General features: G+C 45.4%; 1 protein-coding gene across 2 annotated transcripts in view; it reads left to right on the top strand.

Annotated features, from left to right (window-relative positions):
• Positions 1-20,622, top strand: part of CACNA2D3 (calcium voltage-gated channel auxiliary subunit alpha2delta 3) — a 771,963-nt gene that overhangs the window by 575,607 nt on the left and 175,734 nt on the right. For both annotated transcript variants that reach the window (XM_077776662.1, XM_077776663.1), the window contains exons 26-29: positions 7,099-7,160; positions 8,420-8,464; positions 16,096-16,158; positions 19,479-19,549. In XM_077776662.1, coding sequence (XP_077632788.1) covers positions 7,099-7,160; positions 8,420-8,464; positions 16,096-16,158; positions 19,479-19,549 — 241 coding nt within the window. The remainder of the gene's footprint in view (positions 1-7,098; positions 7,161-8,419; positions 8,465-16,095; positions 16,159-19,478; positions 19,550-20,622) is intronic.

The raw sequence follows: 20,622 nt of genomic DNA, 5'->3' as shown, positions 1-20,622 counted from the left end.
CCCACTGACATTGTGCCATAGACTTTGCTGGCAGTGAACAATATGGATTTATCCCGGATGAATTATTTGTTCGGTCTCAATATATTGGCATGAAAGGTTGTACGTAGTGGTGAAATACAAGAATGAAGGGTAAAAACTCTAGGAACAAGTCAGCAGGAATGTTGACAACACTATCAAGCCTTTGAAGTGTTCGAAAACACACCGTTTTATTTTGTACCATTTACCCCTATCCTGTAAAAGTTCTCTTCAGAAGCTAAAGCTGGTGTGCCTGTCTTTGCAGGGACACAGAGGTGAAGGACACATCCTTTGCACACAGCAGTCTTAGAAACAGGGTTCACATCCAGTTCTCTTGGTAAAAATTTTCCTGGTTATAATTTGTTGATGGTGGCCGGATTGTTTTTCTGTCTCCTGGATGAGCTCTCAGTGTGTATCCAGATATACGGAATGGCTAGAAGAGCGGACACATGGAAGTAAGGGTGTCTGTGTGAGCTTGCGTGCCAGGCATGGCGAGCACTATTTTACAAACCGGATTTGTGCTCCTAGGGGTATGTTGCAAGTTGAGGCCAAGCCCACAGAAAATTATTTCTAAATGAATACAATATGAAAAAGTTATTTTATTTCTAATTTTACATGTAACATTGTTCTTTGGCGGTCTCAGATTACACTTGAATGCATGTCTATTAACCTGATATGAGATGCATGCATGATTTCATCTTGAATGCATTTGAATATAATAGCACTGGAAATGTAATTTGTATTCTCAAATTTTATAAAGCAAAATAAATAAATCTTGGGGGTGGTAGCCACATTGAGCATATTGCATTGATTTCTTTGGGTCTCTCTCAAACTAATTACCAACTTCCCCTTGTAAATCCAGGTCTTCTCACACTGGCGGTTCTAAATGATCTAAATCCTCCATACCTAACTCATCCTCATTCCTTGCACCTCCAGGGAGCGGATAGCATGGACAGCTCTGTGGAGAACTTTGCCGTTGGTCCTTAAGGAGTGCTCATACCCAGTTCCTCTCTGTGCTTGCTCCTGTTTTACTGATCACTGTCCAATAGAACTCTCCGCGAAAGGGGCGCCTGGGTGGCTTAGTCGGTTAAGCGTCCGACTTTCGCTTAGGTCATGATCTCGCGGTTCGTGGGTTCGGGCCCCGCGTCGGGCTCTGTGCTGACTGCCAGCTCAGAGCCTGGAGCCTGTTTCAGTCTGTGACTCCCTCTCTCTCTGACCCTCCCCTGCTCACGCTGTCTCTCTCTCTCTCTCCTAGAAATAAATAAAACATTAAAAAAAAAAAACAACAACAACTCTCCGCGCTGATGGAAGTGTTCTAGGGCTACACAATCCACTACAGTGGCACTAGCCCCGTGTGGCTATTGAGCACTTAAAATGTGACCAGCACAAATATGGAAGTAAATTATTAATTGTGTTCTATTTTAATTCAAATAGCCCCATGTAGCTGGGAGCCGCCACTTTGGACAGAACGGGACGGGAGCATTTGAGGCGTCTGTCCTGATTCAAGCACACTAGTCACTGACGTCCACACATGAAATGCCTATATGCTTAGGTGCGTGGATGATGCTCTGTGCTACATTTGCTCTCGGAATTCTCAAGTGCCATCCTCTTTTCAGTGATTTGACTGCCCTCGCCAGTCCTTGTCCCTGGCTGCTGTGTCTTCATATCAGTACACCCACCACCTCACACATACTGGGTTTCTGATAAATATGGAGGAGGAGAGGAGGGGGAAATAGGTAGTGTGGAAGCTATACAGTTGGGGAAGGAAGAAGCCTGGAAGATACTTCCCTGAAGGTATGTGGTCTGCATTGCTGAGCTGAAAATCTGTACCGAGGCCCTCCCAGGGTACCGAGGAGAGTTACAGGAAAAGTAACCTGAATAATTCAAACCAAAAATCATGTCAGTACTCCAGCTGCCGAATATCTCCTGTGAAAGGCCCTGGGGCTCTATGGGATGGCAGTTCTCATAACAATGATTTTGTTGTTTTGCTGATTTCCAAAGACCATCCCAGTATCTTGGGGTCACTGTCCTAGAGGCACACACAATAATGGCACATTGGGCATGGCCCCAAAGGATACCTTTGTCCGGGTCTATTCCACCCCTGGAAGGTGAGTAAGGTACCACCAGACGCTGTTACGGAAAAGGGGCTCTTGCTCCACCGTCATGGTGAAAGGCCCTGACAGGGAGTCTGGGAGCTGTTGTAATCAAATGGAAGTGAGGAGCACCATGAACTCCAGGAGAAATATGTTGATGATTTTCTGGACTGTCTAAAAAATTTCAAACCCCAGGAATGGTGTTTTTATTTTCTGCATTCTCTTTGGGACTTGGGTTTCACTAAAGCATTTTCTGTCCTTGTTTTCCTTATTAAATTAGCAAGATTGACTTGAATCAGAGTATACTGTTATGGCTTAAAATGTTGTTGAAAGAGCAGAATAGACAGGCATGACAAATATCTTGGGTTCCATTTGGGATATGTGGGGGGTGGGGAGAGAGAATGGGACCTGCTGAAGTAATAATGATTTTCTTCTGATAAAAGTTGAAAAAAAAACATATGAAACAAAGATAAGGGAAAATAGTTAAAGGAATCTAAATTTCTGTTTGTGGAAGCTCTCATATTTGTTTTCTTGAATAGAGTCAGCCAGAGGATGCTCCTTAAGCATTTTTGTCTGTTGAGTGAGCCACTGGCAGTTGGTGAGGGGTGGTATTGGTTTTTTTACATGTGGGTTTTTTTTTTTCTTCCTCCACTTGACATCATTTTCATGCTTAAGAGATCATTAGCCAAATGTACCAACTGACTAACTCCTCTTGTTCTAGTCTCCAACTGTCTGGACCATTTCCCTAGTACTTCCTCTTCAAGGTCTCCACCATGGACTTTCTAAAATATCGATCTGTGGTCCTGCCATGTCTTTATTTAATCTTAAATGGCTCCTCAGACCCTATAGAAAGTGTCAACAAACTTTTTCCGTAAAGGGCCAAATAACAACTATTTTAGGCTCTGTGGGCCATTCAGTCCGTGTTGCAACAACTCAACACTGCCATTATACCGTAGACAGCACGGAAACAGATGAGTGTGGCTGTGTTCCAATAAAACTTTATTTATAAAAAGAGGCTGGATCTGGCCCAAGGCCTGCAGGATACTCTTTAGATGTGTGGGCCCGACATTTAAGACCTCCAGCCGTTTGACCTCAGCCTGCACAAGCATGTCCCCCACTCCCATTCCTTCAGCTTCAGAAGACGCTGTGGTCTTTTAAATGGCTGCATCCTTTCATCTGCGCTGTTTCTATGCTTGGATTCCCATCTTTCCTCTGCTCTGACTTTTCCTGCCAGTCAGGTCTCAAGGCATAACCTTCCACAAAGCTCCTGCCAGCTCACCCAGGCCAAACCCACTCCATCTACTGTGCTCTACAGCCCTCTGTTAAGTCTCTGATGTTGCTTTTGCCATGTGGCTACACCACAGCTAGACACATAGGATCATGTGTTCTCATTCCCCTTAGCACCCAACTGAGAGCTCGGCATAGGGAAGGCCGCTAAACAAATGGTCATGGAGTTGACTTGCCAATGAGCTTGTGATTCTCTTAATCATAGAGAAGTATGTTAGCTTGTAGGCGAAAATGCTATAAAACCAGATGTGCTACAGGGAGCCCGGGGCCAGAGTTGCTGGCAGGGGCGGAGGGGGTCAGCCAGCAAAAACACAGCCAGGGCAAAACCAAGCAGACGTGGCAGTCAGGACTGTCAGACGGCCCTGTGGCATCGACCTCACGGCCCAGATGGGGGTGAGTGAGGAGCGAGGGAAGCGGTGTCTAGTTGAGGGCATCGGGAACAGGGAGGGGACGCAGCGTGCTGGAGGGGGATCAGAGAGAAGCGGCCCACATGATTAATGGGATGGAGGGGCTGACTCAGGAGGAAAGATTAAAGCGCTCTGAGGAACTGGGGTACAGGCTGAAAGGGGCAGATGATAGCAGGCTTCAGGAATGTGAGACAGATAAACACCCAGGAGGGAGCAGCAAGCTTCATTAGGGAGGTGAAAATTGGGTGGCAGGGAGGCTCCATCAAAGAATGGAAGGGGTTCTCAGAAAGGGCACGGGCTGCTGACAGGGACCCCAGGTGAGGACTGGTGGGCAGGGGCAATTCTGGGCTACTGGACAAGAAACCCCGTGGAAAGGCCACGGCGGGTGAGCTTTCAGGAAACCCTCTGCTTTATCCTTTAGCTTCTAGAAGCCTACCATGGTTGTTGACCATGGCCTTCAGAAGCGGCCTTAGAATTGCTGACTGCCAGCCTGGGAAGAGCTGGCTGGGGAGCAATGCCAGGGAGAAGCTGCACAGAGAAACACACAGAAGACGAGAGCAAAACTCATTTCCGCCCTCCTCCTAGATACCGATAAGTGCGTGTTGCAACAGCGTGAGGCCCTCCGTCCTGAAGACAGGACTCTGTCCTGCTGCCCGCACCCTCCCTGTCTTTGGTGGAACCAGAGAAGCTCCTCCCAAGCCCCCTCTGAAGGGCAGGCCTCGCCTCTGCCTGCCTGTGGGTCTGAGCAAAGCCCAGCCCGCTTCACAGTGTCCCCGGTTGGCCCCTCCCCGGCAAGGATGCGGCCTGTCAGGCGTTGGGGAGGATCAGACTTCTCTGAAATGGCAGCAGACAGCCGACAGCATCCGAAGTCAGGGTCCTGGAGGTGTTCTCTGAAAGGCTCTCCAAGGCCAGGAAGAGCAGCCTGTGTTGCAGTCTGACAGAGCGGTCCACATGCGGGCCGGCCCTGCGTAGCCAGTTTCCTAAGGCCTGTAGAGCAGCCGTGCTCAACACTGGTGGCACATTAGAATCACAAGAGGCTGCTCTTCAATTGCCCTACGCAGCCTGGGTGGCTCAGTCCGTGAAGCATCCGACTCTTGATTTCGGCTCAGGTCATGATCTCACGGTTCATGACACTGACCTCCACATCTGGCTCTATGCTGCCAGTGCAGAGCCTGCTTGGGATTCTCTCTCTCTGCCCCTCACCCTGCTCATGCTCCCTGTCTCTCTTTCCCTCTCTCTTTAAATAAATAAATAAAATTTAAAAGGAAAAAAATCTTCATTCAGCTACCCATGCCCAGACACCACTCTGAGGAATTCCGGTTTAAGTGACGTAGGTGTGGAAGGGGAAGGCACCCCAGGCACCAGTACTTTTTTACAAAGTTTCCCGGGGGGCACCCGTTGGTGTCCGGGGGTAGCTCAGTTGGTTAAGCGTCCAACTTTGGCTCAGGTCATGATCTCACCGCTCATGGGTTCAAGCCCTGCGTCGGGCTCTGTGCTGACAGCTCAGTGTGTGGAGCCTGCTTCTGAATCTGTCTTCCTCTCTGTCTGCCCCTCCCCCACTTGCACTCTCTCTCTCTCTCTCAAAAATGAATAAATGTTAAAAGAAAATTTTTTTAAGTTTCCCAGGTGTTTCTAATGTGTGGAGAATTGCCACTGCAAAACCTCTACTTGGGTGTCATTAGAATTCATATGGATATTAGTGTCTTTACCCTATAACTACTGACTGCACTATCACCTGAGAGGTTTTTTAAAAAGCAAGCCAATGGGTCGTCTACATGCTCAGCACCTCATTGGGGGCAGGGATCCAGTGGGGGGCAAGAACAGGGACCTGCCCTTTGAGAGCTTAGGGTCCAGAGGGTGGAGAATGCTTTGAGCAAAGCAACATGAATCCAGAGTGCTGAAATCGTGCATTTTAGAGACTTCCCATTCTGCACGCTGTAGCGATGCTCACTCTAGCCTTATCCTAGAGTCTGACGTTCTAAGCCCAGAGGTAGAAGATGAGTCCCACCAAATGGGCGTACCTCAGTCAACCTTGACTCTCAGGCTTGCTTCAACAATTTTTCTAGGAAGAATGCACTTGATGGTTATAAGAGTAACAGCCCAAGACTTTCATGAATCTTCAGGTTCCTGAAGCCAGTACGGCAATGATTACTTAACTGGGGATCAAACACGGTGGCATGTGAGATTTTAAGAGTATTGAGTGACTTTGTTTTGTTTTCCTTAACCGCGTTTTCCCTTTGATTGGTACTATTATTTAAGCTGAAGTTACTTCAGGTGTTTAAGTAAAAGAAGACTTGTGGAAGGATAAATAACAATACTGGCGGTGTGCGGATGTGGCAAAAATTGGGGAGGCTGGGTGCAAAGACCGAAGTTTGCAGACCTGCGCCAGGACAGTGGCATTCTGCGTGGAATCCAGTGTTTCAAGCACAGACTCTCATTCTTTCTTTCCAAACTCCTCTAACATCTTCTTACCATCTGATGCGCCTTCTGCTCTGCCTTGAGCACTTTCCAAAATGGTTTCAAGAGCTACATCTTTTTGGCTTTGGGGAGAGAAACTGTGTGAGCTTGGTCATGTCCTAATTCTAAGATTCCACGAAATGTTACTTCCCAAAGTTTCAAGTCACTTTCCCAACTTCTTTTCTTCCTATATGTTTTCTCTCACTGGAACTAGCATGAACTCTTGCTCAAGGGAGCTTTTCATGGCCAAACAGGATTGCATAATCCCCTCAAAGTTCCTGGGGAGAGAAAATCATAGAGATTTGGACACACGGGGCCCGTTTAACTAAGTCACATCATAGTAAAGTGACTCACTTCCAAACACCAGCCTCATGACAAGTGCTTTCCAAATGTTGTGTCTCAAAAACACACGCATAGTATGCATTTTAAACATGCAAGTTCATACAGTAATAACTGAAACAAGAACTCTGAAGAAGCAGTCGTTTTCGAAATAGACTTCTTTTTTCATTCCTGTTTTTAGCCTGGGTTTGGGAGAGGAATGACCACAAGTGTGTGAATTTTAGAAACACACAGGTAATAACATATCTCCAAGGAGTCCTCTGCACTGTGCTCAGTTTGTTCTGTGTCAGAAGTTCTGTGAGTGTAATTAACCTTGAGAATTCCTTACCTGAAAGGTAAAATGTCTTCATTGTAGGCTTCACTGTAAATTTAGTTTTTAAGTGTTCTTATCTGGTATGCTTGCATCAGCTTTTTGCCACGGCAGATAACTTTCAATGATAACCTTAAATAATTGTGTAAAGGAATCTCTAATGCCTTGTTTTATTTATAATTTGTCCCAGCTGTAGGCATTCAGATGAAACTTGAATTTTTCCAGAGGAAGTTCTGGACTGCCAGCAGACAGGTAAGGTATAATCAGCGTATTGAAGCATTAGCGGCACTGTTATTATACAGGTGTTCACATTTGGGGACCCGGAGCCTAACGTGCCAGATTTCCAATGAATGTTTGTAAAATGAACTGTTGCCTGCTCCGATTACCTTTCATTTCACTGCAAAATAAAGGGCTGTCAACATGTTAGACACCACATGCCGGGAAAGAAGGCAATTTGCTCCTACAAACAGTTTTAATTGCAAAATCAAGATCGTGACCTTCCAAAGGAGACGTTTTTCTTTCAACTATTGGGGACTTTCATGAATTTCCATAGAGACTGTTTTCTAATCTTGCGATGCCTGGTTATTTATTGTGAATTTCTTTATTGCACTTTTGAAGGCCTTTGCATAACTAGATCTGAATAAGTATGCATCTGCCCTCTTTGACCAGAGAGGGCTTCTCTGCCTTGGAAAATCTGGAAGCCTTCCTTCTTTGCACTGTGTTCTCTGTACCGAGCAATCTCAGTAGCATTTGTGTAGTGATTCCGTGGAAATGGCAATTTTCCCCCAATTCTAATTGTTGGGGTAATATATTATTTCTTAAATAAATACTTAAATAAACACTTTAGGAAACTGTAGACTAAGACAGGAGTGTTTTTAAAAGTCACTAGGCTTTATGAATTTCAAATTAAATAATTGTACAATTATATTTTTTGTTACTCAAAGATTTGAGATCTTAAAAAGGAGTCAATGTTGAATAGCAACATAAATTTACATAAAAAAGAGCCAGTCCCCCAGCAATTGTCTTTTATATAACTGTACACACACACACACACACACACACACACACACACACACATGATTTTATATAACTATTTAACTATTTGGAGTTGGTATTGATCCTACGGAATGCAGAAAAGACTCATCTTGGAGCATTTCCTTTGTTTGTTTGTTTCTTTTTGAGAGAGAGATAGAGAGTATGCACATGCATGTAGGAAGAGCAAAGGGGAAGAGAGAGAATCTAAAGCAGGCTCAGTGTGGAGTCCAACATGGGACTCGATCCCACGAACCCTGAGATCATGACCTGAGCCGAAATCAAGAGTCAGACACTTAAACTGACTGAGCCACTCAGGTGCCCCACGGGAGCATTCCCTTTGGATGAAATTTGGTTTTTTGCATAAAAGGCAAGGACTTCTTATAGCTTGTCCTTGAATAATTAAGTGGCAGCCATAGCAAATGCTGGAATGTCAAAGTAACAAACACGTTTCCCCTTGCTCTCCCCCCACCCCACAGTGTGCCTCTCTGGATGGCAAATGCTCCATCAGCTGTGATGATGAGGTAAGAGAGCCCCCTGACCCTGTTTCGGCCGTGGTCAAGGGGGCGGGTGACACAGGGTGCCTTCTCACAGAGGACGTGCCGCTGTAAAAGGAGCCATGTCTGACAGATTGCTCTGGACCAAGCTCCAAAAACCCAACCACATTTGCTCTGTTTCTTTCTTTTCTTTCTTCCTTTTTTTTTTTTTCCTTCCCCTAATGAGCTAGTTTATGAGAGCTTGAAAAATGTGCTTAAATGTCCCATGGATGGCACTTTGGAATTTCGGCATTCTATAGGAACTAATACAAATTATTGCCATTTGAAGTTCACATTACAAGTCTCAAAGCTTTTGCCCCTTATGTTATCTCTTCTCATCCTGGTAGTAACCCAATGAAATGGGTAGGAATGATCATCCCATTTGGCAGAGGGGGAAACTGAAGATCAGAGAAATTAAATGACTTGCTTAATTTCATGTAATAAATGAGCTGAAAAATCTAAGGAGTTGGAAACTCAGCATTTTTTATTCTAGCATAGTGTTGTCTCCCACACCTCCTTCCCTCCCTTCCTTTCTTTTTATCTCTCTCCCTCTCTGTTACTCTTTTGGGAAGAGGAATTTGAATCCACCCATGAGCAATAAAAGAAAAAAAAAATGTACCACTGCCATAAGTCTAGCCTTCAGACTTAGGTTTTCACAGCATTTAACCCCATACACCCTCTGCCCCATGATTTGGAGCAAGCAGTATGTAGAGGCCTTCCATGGTGGCTCAAGGAGCCTTTCTTTCACTGCAATAGCTAAAACATTAGCCAGTACGTAAACTGAAACTTTTAAATAATCATATTTATGTTCCTTCTGGTTATGACAAGGATTCAAGAAATCTTAACCAAATATAATTTCAACACAGAAAGCATAGATTAGGAATATATTTCAAAAAAGTAGGCCAAAACAAGGAGAGAAGTATAAAAGGGAAACCAGGTTGAAGTTAAACACAAAATGCTCAGTCCCCAAAGATCATAATTGTTTTATGAATCACTATCCAAAGATTAAAAGCCAGGTTGTTAGCTTTTTAGCAGAAGCCCAGTTTTCTCTGACCATCAGATCAAAAATAATTTTCCCTTAGGAAAAAGCATTCTGTGACATTTTATGATCAATGCCCTTCTAGTAAGTTGGAGAATGCCATTCATAAGACAACATAGCTCAATAATAATATTGATTAACCAGTGTCATGAGACCCTGTGTTAAGCCCTTTGCTCATATAGTTAAGTACAATTATTAATCCCAATTTATGGCAAGAAAGTTCAGGATAGTTTGTTGGTTAGTTGGGTGACTGGATGGATGGTTGTTTGGCTGGTGGGATAGATGGTGTTTTGGAGAGCTGACTGGTTAATTGGTTCCTAGGTGGTTGGATGGATAGACAGATAAATAGCTAAACAATGTGATGAATGAAACCTGAGGCAGTAATGTTCCTGTATCCCCATTGCCCCTGTTCATCCCCACATATAAAAGTAAGTGGGAATGGATGCCAGTAACCAGAGTTAGAAACATCCAGTATCTATTTGTTGTTCAGTGACTGAATTCACAGGTGATATAGCATGGTGGTTAAAGGAGCAGGCTACAGAGTTAGAACAGCTAGCTTGAAATTGTGGCTCTGACAGTAATTAGCTGTGAGACCTTGGGCAAGTTTCTGAACCTCTCTGTGGTGATAGGAATATCCACCTCACAGGGTAATGGTGAGGAATGAATGAGATAATATATGGAAAATGCATGCTACAGTTCCTGGCAAATGGTAAACACTCAATAAAGGTCAGCTATAAACCAAAAATGTCAAAAGCCTTTTTCTTCCCTTAGAGTTAGTGGCTCCCCTGAATCTAAAACCTCAGACAGCGATGGCATATGCCCTGTAGGAGGATTGGCAGCCTCCCCTGGGCACAATGAACACAGCACACATGCCTTCCTCACTGCGAATGATCTTCCTCAGCCATCACTGGGATAAGCCCTCCTACAAATGTCATGTAAAGGTTCACATACTTGGAAAATTACACATTGAGTTTGCTCTCATTTCTGAACTTGATCTGATGCTCAAATATCCATTTCCTGCACTGGGAAACTATCATCCATTCCCCAATTTTGACTCTAAGTTTGGCTTCAGGCAACCAGTTGACATAGTTTTACATGGAAATGCCAGTCCTGCCTTCCCACCAAAGCCCGTTCCCACCTTTCAGCAGACTCTTTCCATGTGTCATTCTCCTTTCATGACTTTTAATTAAGCCTTTGAGACCATGTCCTTCCTTCTCCCTCAACTGCCCTCAAGTGATGAGGGCCCCATTAAAAACAGCTGTGGGGGCTCATTAAGTTCACATGCTCTGGCTTCTCCTCTGCATCGAAGACCTGGCCCAGCTCCCTCAGACTTATCAGACACGCTTTGCTTTGGACCCATTCCAGCGCCTCTGTCTCCCCCCATCAGGAGACTCCCTGGGCCGTGGCTGGAGTGCCCTGGGCTGCTGGGTGGAGTCAGTATGGCCAGATGTCTTCCCATCTTGAAGAATAGACATCCTTGGTTGGCTCAGGCAGCGCCTAAGCCATGTGACTTGGAGGGCCTGGCTGTGGGCCTGACTGAAGACTTTTGAGGAGCTCCATTCCATCCTGGGCGATTGTCAACTTCAGAGGTCCAGAGGCAGTACTTCACACACTCACTCACTCCCTCCAGATATGTTTATGTTACCCCTGGGGATTCAATGGGAAGTAGAGTCAGAAATGGCTCCTTTCCTCCTGGAACTGACTGACTATCAGGGGGATAAGCCTAGGTGATTCTCCAATGTGATAAGTGCTGTGAATTAAATGAAAGGGGCGATCTGGGAAGGTTTCTCTGAGGAGATAACATGTAGGTCGACTGAAGAGGGAGAAGGAGATGACATTGAAGACAGTGCCTGAGGCATGAAAAGAGCTTCATGGGTAGAAAATAAAGTGCAAGGCACTGGCAGGGGGGGTGGGGTGGGGGGGCAAGGTTACTGCCGTCTAGGCAAGCGTGGTTGGCATTCAGATGGAAGTGGAGAAGGAAAGTCATGCACACTTCTAATCTCAGTCTGACTGGTGGCACGATCGTCTGGCACTCTCATTTTCGTCTCCCACTCAGCTTCCTAACAGCCACCCTCTCCTGATGAGAACACCAGAATTTTTGCAAGGAGAGTGGAAGAGGAGAACGTTCTCTCCTACTGGGGCATTTGAGGGAGAGGTGGTGAGTGGATGTAAAACTTCGGATTCCAGTGCAGCTGCTACCCTTGCTTGTTCCAAAGGAGTCGAGATAATAATCACTGACTGGACTTCGTAAGGCGTTGTAGGCATTTCCTCTGGAATCTGAAGGGTCTCAAAGTAGGACAGACTCGGGAAGGGCTAAATCCAAGCCACCTGGTGCGTCCATCTCTGGAGCCACTCCAGTCAGGAGGGAGGTTCACAGTCAGTGCAGTAGCTGTTGAGGACAAGGGCACAAGAGATCCCACTTTGCAACAAATTGTTTAAAAGACCGTATCTTGATATGATAATTGACCCTGATGAATAGATACATCATGTAGTAGGAAGTAAGGGTCAGTCTGCTCCACAGCTGAAATATTAGGGTTGAAATTGTGAGACGTGGAGAAAAGCAGTAAGGAGTGACCTTTTTGTGCGCCTGAAATGCAGAGACCCAGGCCCTACCCTCAGATGAAAGAACTAACCCTCCCTCTCTGTCTCTCTCTTCTTCTCGCTCCTCACAAACGCAAACAGGCAGTATGTAATGAGCTTCTAAGTGAGTTGTTTCAATTCATTGCTCAGCCTGCACCAGCCAAAAAAACAGAAAGCAACAAAGTTCAGCCAACCTGCCTGCACAGCCTCTTGCTATGAACAATGGAACAGCTTCCCTTTCTGAGGAACTCCAAGTTTGTAGCATTAGAATACTAGTTAGGATAAAGATGGCACATTGTAGGTGAGCAATAAACATTGTTTGTTGAGTGGATGTAAGCACAGGTTTTTCAAGACTTACTGTGCCCTATGTTCCTTACACTGTGCTCAGGTGCTCAGCGCTTCGCACTCACCCTCACATTGAATCTTCTCAACAACCTAACAAAGGGTTGTTGCCAGCTCCGCCTTTCAGTTAAGAAACCTGAGACCCACAGTGGTAAAGACTGTACTCAAGGTCACACTGATAGCAATTGGTCTCTGATACTGAAGTGGATGTGTTAGCCTGGGGGCTAAAACCACCTTCCAGTTAACACAGCCTGGGTGCTATGTTTCTTACCCACAAGTACCCTTCCTCACTGCCTTTGCTCAGTGTCTTTCCTGACCGCCTGTGACTGCCCAATTCCCATGGCCTGGATGGAGGTGGGCTCTAACCCTCAGGTATCTCCCTGATCTCCCTTTGGGACAGGAATCAGACCTCTCCGAGCAATCTTTAGTTATCCAATCATCCAAAAACGATTTATTAAAAAAAAAAAGATCAAGTTCTCTCTGCCTCTCTTTATCTGTCTTTACATTTTTTTCAAACAACCTCATCCCTACATGTTTTATCAAAGGTGGCTGTAGAATAGGCACTTAAAATATCTGCCAAAATTTAGAGCCCTTGTTCCCTCCGAGCCCTTCTGTCTGTCTGTCCACCCTGGGGACAGGGTGCTAAGTGGGCACCTTCTTAGATGCTTGGCTTACTTTGTGGGGAAAGTGCCATAGTGACAGAAAACTGAGAAAATATGTCCTCTATTTTCTTTTATTGGAGAAAAGGGAGTATGGAGGAGACTATTGAACATCATTTGTTGTAAAGAGACACAGAGAAAACAGTTGATCAGACTGGAATCTGGCAATTCTGTCCTGAATGTTCCATAACCTGGTACTCTGCTCATCCAAGTCCATAGGCCAACTCACCTCCACCGCACTGCCCAGTAATCATGTAATCTAAGCACTGGCCGGCAGGGCTGTCTGTTCAGGAAATCATCATGGTCACATTAATGACACGTCATCCTTGATTTTGACCTTGGTGTTTTCAGTGATTTGTAAATCACAACCTTGGCCTTTCTGTTTCTGGCTTAAAAGGGTGACCAAGTCTTTTCATAATCAGTGTAAACTTGACATTCAAAGCTCCCCATCAGTAAGCATGGTACAGCATCTTCTCTGCCACCAAGTTCCTGTCATGGAATCCCAACTTAAGGGGGAGTTAGAGGGGGGAGAAAGGAATTTTTAAAAATGTTAAATGGAAACACAGCCCAAGAAGTAAATGCCAATTTGTACGTGGTAGAGAAGAAACAAATGCCACACCTCAGTCCTTACGCAGGGGCCTACCCTCTATGTTGGAGCAAAATCTGAGGCACCTGAGGAAAGTGGAAGTCGAGGCATATAATCCTCCAGGAGCCTTGGCTGGCCCTCCTGTTCCTCTTTCCATCATTTCCAGTCTTATGTAGACTAATCTGACCCAGATGACTGGATCATTAGTATATGTGTAGACTATAGCTGTATAGCACAGCTCTGGGAGATTCCTCTGTGAGATCCTAACATGCCAGTGTCTTCCCGTGTGATTGGAGCTGATTGCTAGCATCACTTTCATGGACTTTATGGAAACATCCTTCTTTCTCAAGATTTTCAGTTGACTTTTATATCTTTTTGCCTTGTACCTGCTTTGTACTATCCATTATTGACAACATTAGATGGAGAGATAGTGACTCAATAATAGTAAGAGTATTCATTAGCTAGGCATGTTTGAGTAGAAACTAATTTTATAATTAGGGATGGAGGTGGGTATGATGACTTTGATTCTCTATGCAACTGGGAAGATATAGTCAATACCCACACATGGAGGCTACTTCTGTTCTCGTATACTTATTTTTTTTAATTGTTTTTATCTGTTTATTTATTTTTGAGACAGAGAGAGACACAGCCCAAGTAGGGGAGGGGTAGAAAGAGAGGGAGACACAGAATCTGAAACAGCCTCCAGACTCTGAGCTGTCAGTACAGAACCCAATGCGGGGCTCACACCCACAAACCATGAGATCATGATCTGAGCCGAAGTTGGATGCTTAACCGACTCAGCCACCCAGGCGCCCCTGTTCTTGTATACTTATTGATGAAATGGAGGTTAGCCTCCCTTTGCTTCAGTATCTATATCTGTAACATGAGGATCATGACGTTCAAATAAACAAAGATATGGATTTGTCTAACATGACCCAGTATAGGCTGGCTTAAAACTCATAGGAGTATTGGTGTCATCTACAGCATTGTTGTCCAAGAGAATTTTCTACAGTGATGGAAATGTCCACAAGTATAATCACTGGCCAAGGTATTGCAGAACACTTGAAATGTGACTAGCACACCCAAAGAACCAGATATTTAGTTTTATTGAGTTTTAATTCACAAAAAAATTAAATTTAAATCTGCATGTAGTTAGTGGCTGCCATGTTGGATGGCACAGCTCTATGGAATTGCTTTCATAATGCCATCTTCTAAAAATGGAGGAAGTTAGTCAAGACTCCCAACCAGCAGGGCCCAAGTAGTGTCCACACAGCTAAGAGCGTCTTCAAATAGCAGGAGTGGAACCTGGTTACCCAACTCATTCATTCAGACTTTTTTGGACAACTGAGAAAAGCCCAATTACTCACCAAAGCAGCCAGCTCTTTTATAAAAGGTGCCAGTAGGGCTTTCAAGTTTCTGCTGATTCCTCACCATGACCTAGTAATAAAGGATGAATCTTTTGGACCAGCTCATTGCTGGACTTTTGTGCCTGACTGAAAACAACTCCGCAGATAGGCAAATGTCCCAGAAAACACCAGCCCTGCGGTGGCCTGGAGCTAGGGGGAGTTTAGCTCAGGGTAAAGATATGTTACAAATTAAATGTTGCAGTCGGTATGTAAAGCTGCAATAAATAGAAACTGAGTTACATCAAGGATGGAATTAAACCTTAAGTTTAAACCCCACAGCACTGTAATTAAAACTTAGCCTGTAGCAAATCATTCACTTGAGATTAAAGTACTGTGGGGGAAGCAGAGGTTTGGGTTTACCTTGCTGTCTACAATTTATAAGTCTGAGCTACCAAAAGCTAACAGCCCTGCCCCCAAATCCAGCTCCCAATTAAAAACACAGTTTGAAAACCTTTAGGAGGCCTGAGGGGCCCCTTTAACAGAAGTCTGCCCCTTCCCCCCTGCCTAAGTCTATGAACAAATTAAAAAATATTACCTGGTCCCCTGATGGTCTTCTGAGCCGACACAGTGTTTTCATTAATACATCATTAGGGTAATGACATTGTGCTGGCGTTTTGCTTTCAAAACAGCCTGCACTTCAACCACTACGAATGCAGGCTCGGGGCCTGTGAATATGCTTTGTTCCTGGGAAATAGTCTGCAGGTCATACAAAGGGGAGGAAAAAAAAAAAGGAAGACAAACAGTAATTAATTTTTTAATGTGTATTCTCTTTATCCTAATCTGGGATGTTCAAGACTTGCTTAGTGTTTTATTTTTGTTTGTTAGTTTTGCAAAGTAAACACTGGGGTTGGTTTAACCGTGGCCTTAACTCCTAAAGCCAGCAGGAATTTCCAGTTCCCCCCAGAACAACCTACAATAGGTTTCTCTCAGGTTGGAAGTATGTCATTTTGTGTAAAAAGCAGTTGGAGGATCCAAAGTTGAAACTGTGGTATTTTTTTCTTTTCTAGACTGTGAACTGTTACCTCATAGACAATAATGGGTTTATTCTGGTATCTGAAGACTACACCCAGGTGAGTGAGAAATTTCTACCAACTCAAAGTAAGGAGCTCAGGATGGGTGTAGGTGAAAGAGAACAAAGGATGGTGTTAAAACTTTGAGACAATGATCTATATTTAAGAGGTAATACCAGGAGATTATAAAACCTTATTTCTATCCCTCTAAAAATGTCACAGTTTACTTCTCAGCAGACCCCAAAGAGTTTTTACCTCCCAACTGGGGGGGTGGGGGTGGAGCAGAGCCCAGGGTCTGCTTTCTCACTCATAAAATGTTCAATTTGTAGAACTCTTTGCCTCAAAGGTAGAGGTGCCTTAAAGAGTTTGGACAATTTTAAGGAGGTTTTCTCCCTTTGATAGTTAAATTACTTTTTCCATATATACACACGACACACACATATGTATACACACACAGACACACACACACACACACACACATATTCCAACACAATTATTGTTTATGGCTTTCTTTCTGGTTTTTGCTTTTTAAAACTCAGTTATCAGAGTTCAGGGATTAACTTGGTCTCTCAACACTCAACACTGAGGGACAAAGATCCAGAAATAGACAAGAAATTTTTTTTATTTGACTAGGCCGTATGCAGTGTGAGACAAGGGAAAAGGTATGGGAAGACACTCAGCAATGGGGCCAAAAACAGAAATCTCCATAGCGTTTGGAAATCAAAATAAGAGTTCAAACCAATAGCATTGTAAGAGAGAAAACAGGTTCCTCTTTCTCTCTCTCTCTCTTTTTTTAATTAATTAATTTATTTTCATGGGGGGTGGGGAGAGAGAATCCCAAGCAGACTCCACACCATCAGTACAGAGCCTGATGCGGGGCTCAAACTCACAAACTGTGAGATCTGAGATCATGTCCTGAGCTGAAATCAAGAGTCAGATGCTTAACCAAGTGAGCCATTGAGGTGCCCAAGGTTTCTTCTTAAAACTATGCACAGAAAACCTTTTCTGCAATTAGAAATTAAATTAGCCTATTTAAAGAAGATAAAATATAGATGTGTTTAGCGGTGTGGCATGATAAAGGAATGCTAGAGAAGGAGGTACTAGGTCTCTGGGACCTGCTCTCTTCCTTCACTAGTTTGGGGGTTAGGGGCACCTCACCTTACCCTACCTTAGCCTCCTGGCAGGCTCTGTAAAAGAAAGATGATTGACAACCATTTTNATGCTAGAGAAGGAGGTACTAGGTCTCTGGGACCTGCTCTCTTCCTTCACTAGTTTGGGGGTTAGGGGCAGCCTCACCTTACCTTAAATAGTGAAGTCCCATTTAAATCATTTGGAATTTTTTTTAGCAGTCAACACTACAATGGGCCTTTTAATGCTTAAGTAAATTAGTTAATTGTCCTTAAATTCCTAAGGAGTCTGACCTTAGTGCCTTGTTAATTTATCAGAACTGGTCTGAGTCACATGTGGAATTGTTCTTGGCGTTTCCCTTCTTATCCATGAAGATGCTGTGGGATTCCTGAATGCACCCGTGATTGGGTGAAAAACTACGTCAGGAATTAAACTGTCCACAGCCTGTCTCCTCGGATGCTCACCATCACTGGACATTGGACAGTTGGTAAAGATCAGATAGGAGTGAGCCCATGAAGTAAAGCCAGTCTCTGAGAGGGTGCAAGAGCCCAAAGGCCTATGGTGATATGCCTGTTTGGCTGGGAGAAGAAACCCCAAAACACTCAGGAGTCAATGGAGCAGGAACCCAAAGTAACCACCTGGGAGGAGGAACCCTGTCCTCCCGCCTTGATAGTGCTGGGCTGAGATGGGAACCCGGTCCCTGGGCAGGGGGGAGGAAGGGCGAGGTGACTGAGTTCCAGCAGTGAGTTCTCCACTGGCCCACAGTGTGACCCACTTCCACCCAGCCCCAGCCTGGCCTGCGCGTGGGCTCTGCTCCCTGCTGGTCTCTCCCTGGGACAGCCCTGCAGCATTGCCTAGGGAGCCTGCCGGCCGGCTTTGCCTGCCTTTGATGTTGTCTGGTTTCCTGCAGCCCACTTAGGATAGTTCTTCTTCATCTAACAGCCAGTTCCATTGACACTGGCATATTTACACACGCAATACAAATGTCCTTGCTCCTCGCAGCAGCACACGCCCACAGAGTCTGCCAAAGATTCCAGTGGTCCCTGGAATGAAAGAGGCAATGCTCCATATTCAGTCAGGAAAACGTCATTTCCTGCTTCTTCCTCCTCTCTTTCGTGACTTTCTGACAAAGTCCTTATATGCCTTTCTGCCTGAAAACTCCCAGGAGCGTGGTTGAGGTCACTCAGTTGTAATTTGAATCAGGATTTAGCTAATACAAAGCCTATGGAATGTATTAATTCAGGCTCTTACGGTAATGCCCTCCACCCACCCACAGAGAAGTTATAAATCCTTAGAGCACCCACCGTAGGCATGAGGGTTCTCTACTGGTCTACACTGGCTCATTCCGGGGTGTTGGCAGAAGGCTGTTGTCGCATGCTCTTTTCTGCTGCACTGCATTCAGCCTTCCCCATGAGACCCTGAGGATAGTGACTCCAAGAGCCTGGAGAGATCGGCAAAGACATTAATTTTTCATCCCGCCATTCGGAGTATGCAAATCTCCGCGAACAGCAAGAGCCAGTCTGAAACAAGAACATCAACCTGGTGGTGGGGAAGGGCTGCCGCGCCCCAAAATGCCCTGAGGACCGCCCCACCCCACCCCACCCCGAGTAGGGGCGAGCCATTAGGGGTCTGATGAGCCCTGCACCGCCTGATTTGTCAACTTAGTAACTGCCCAGGCACACAATTGCGAGCAACCTTCAGAAAGTGACTGTGAGAATAAATGCATTCTCAACAGCAGGAGATTTATAGGGCCGATGACGAGGACGGCTAGATTTCCCTAAACAGGTCACCCAGGAATTATAAACAATTCTTTTTATTACTGCTTGGGAAGCCTTCTCACAGCCTGTTTCTGTCTATGAAGTAGTGTTTTAATCACAAGGGACTGAGCGCAGACTAAGGCTTACTGCTTGATGGGGGGAGGGGGGTGCGCGCGCATGTCCGTGCGCGTGCGCGTGTCCGTGCGCGCGCGCGCATGCCTGCGTGTTTCCGTTCCAGAGCGCGGCACGTGGTGGGCAATGCCGGCCTCCTCTGCCCCTGCCGCGTTTGGTGGAACGTTCCCGTCAGCTTCCTAGTCGGCTCCATAATCCCACCACTTCTCCTGGCTGTGAAGACATTTTCCGCTTTACCGTAACAACAGCGCGTTTTGCCTCTTTCAGCTCCAGAACAGACTGCGGCTGTTTCTATTTCTTCCCTGGTGTTTGGGCGCGTTGTTTATCTGTACTTCCTCCTGGGTCTTCTTTTCTTCCCCGCAGACTGGAGACTTTTTTGGCGAGGTCGAGGGGGCCGTGATGAACAAACTGTTAACAATGGGCTCCTTTAAAAGGTAAGGATTTTATGGTCCCCTGCGCCCCCTGGAAAAGTTTGCCTAAATAAAATAAAACGAACCAAGGTCAAATAAAGCAAGCCCAGACTTGACCCTGTGCCTGGTTTGTACGGGTGTTCATGCTCCAGAAGATCTTGCTGAAATTCGATGCCTCTTGCATGAGTGTTAGGAGTCACAGAAACTCAGCTCACAATGGGTTTCCTGTTCACCCAGAATAGGGTTTATTGGAGGCCATTACTGGAGTCAGAGCCTTCCCTGGGATGCAATGATAGCAGGCTGAAGCAAGTGACTGTAAAGACGTAGGAAACGTTTTCCCTTGGCTAAAAAGGAGGACTCTATTTTGTCTCACATTGGCAAACTGCGGGAGCCTGCTGGAAATCTGGAAATCGGGGATGGAAAGTGACATNGCCGATATAATTTTGGAAAATCAAGGGAAAGGTCTCAAAACCTGATCCCAGGTGGAGGGAAGTTTAAAGCTGCTGCTGGAAGAAAACCCAGAGGGTGCCCAGTTCTCCTGACTGCGGGCAGTAGTGACCTGGATCGTGAGCACTGCCAGTGACCCTAAGTGAAGCTTGTGTATGACAGCTTCCACTTGGCCCCACGTCTCTCCTGGGCAGGACGGCCATGCTCTTGGGGACACCAAAGCCTATGGGAAAAGCCATCTCCCCAGGAGGCCAGGATGTCAGTAATGCCCCCCACCGCACCCCAGAGTCAACAGGAAACAACAAGTCTTTGAAGTGGTGCTTTCGTGGGCATATTTGATGCCCTTAAATACATAATAGCAGGCACTACAGGGATGGACCTCAGCTCGCCTGAGAACCGCTGCTGCCGGTGGGAAAGGCAGGCCCCTAGTTATTACTCCCTGCAGCTGAATGGCCAGGAAGTGTTAGCTCAGGAAATCGGACTTTTAAGCCAGTCAACAAGACCAACTGAGCGTTGTGCTGAAAGCAGGGAATTCAAAAATGATGACCCAGTTTTTGAGATTCCATAGCTTGTTTGCGCCAGAAGGAGGGAAAAAAGAAATGATATAAAAAATTGGCATAACTCCAGCACTTCTGCACTCTCTGACACAC

This window comes from Crocuta crocuta, unplaced genomic scaffold (genome assembly GCF_008692635.1).
Source record: "Crocuta crocuta isolate KB4526 unplaced genomic scaffold, BGI_CrCroc_1.0 scaffold87, whole genome shotgun sequence".
In the NCBI taxonomy this organism is placed as follows: Eukaryota; Metazoa; Chordata; class Mammalia; order Carnivora; family Hyaenidae; genus Crocuta; species Crocuta crocuta.
The sequence above is the reverse complement of the archived record's forward strand: the minus strand, read 5'-3'. Positions and strand labels throughout refer to the sequence as shown.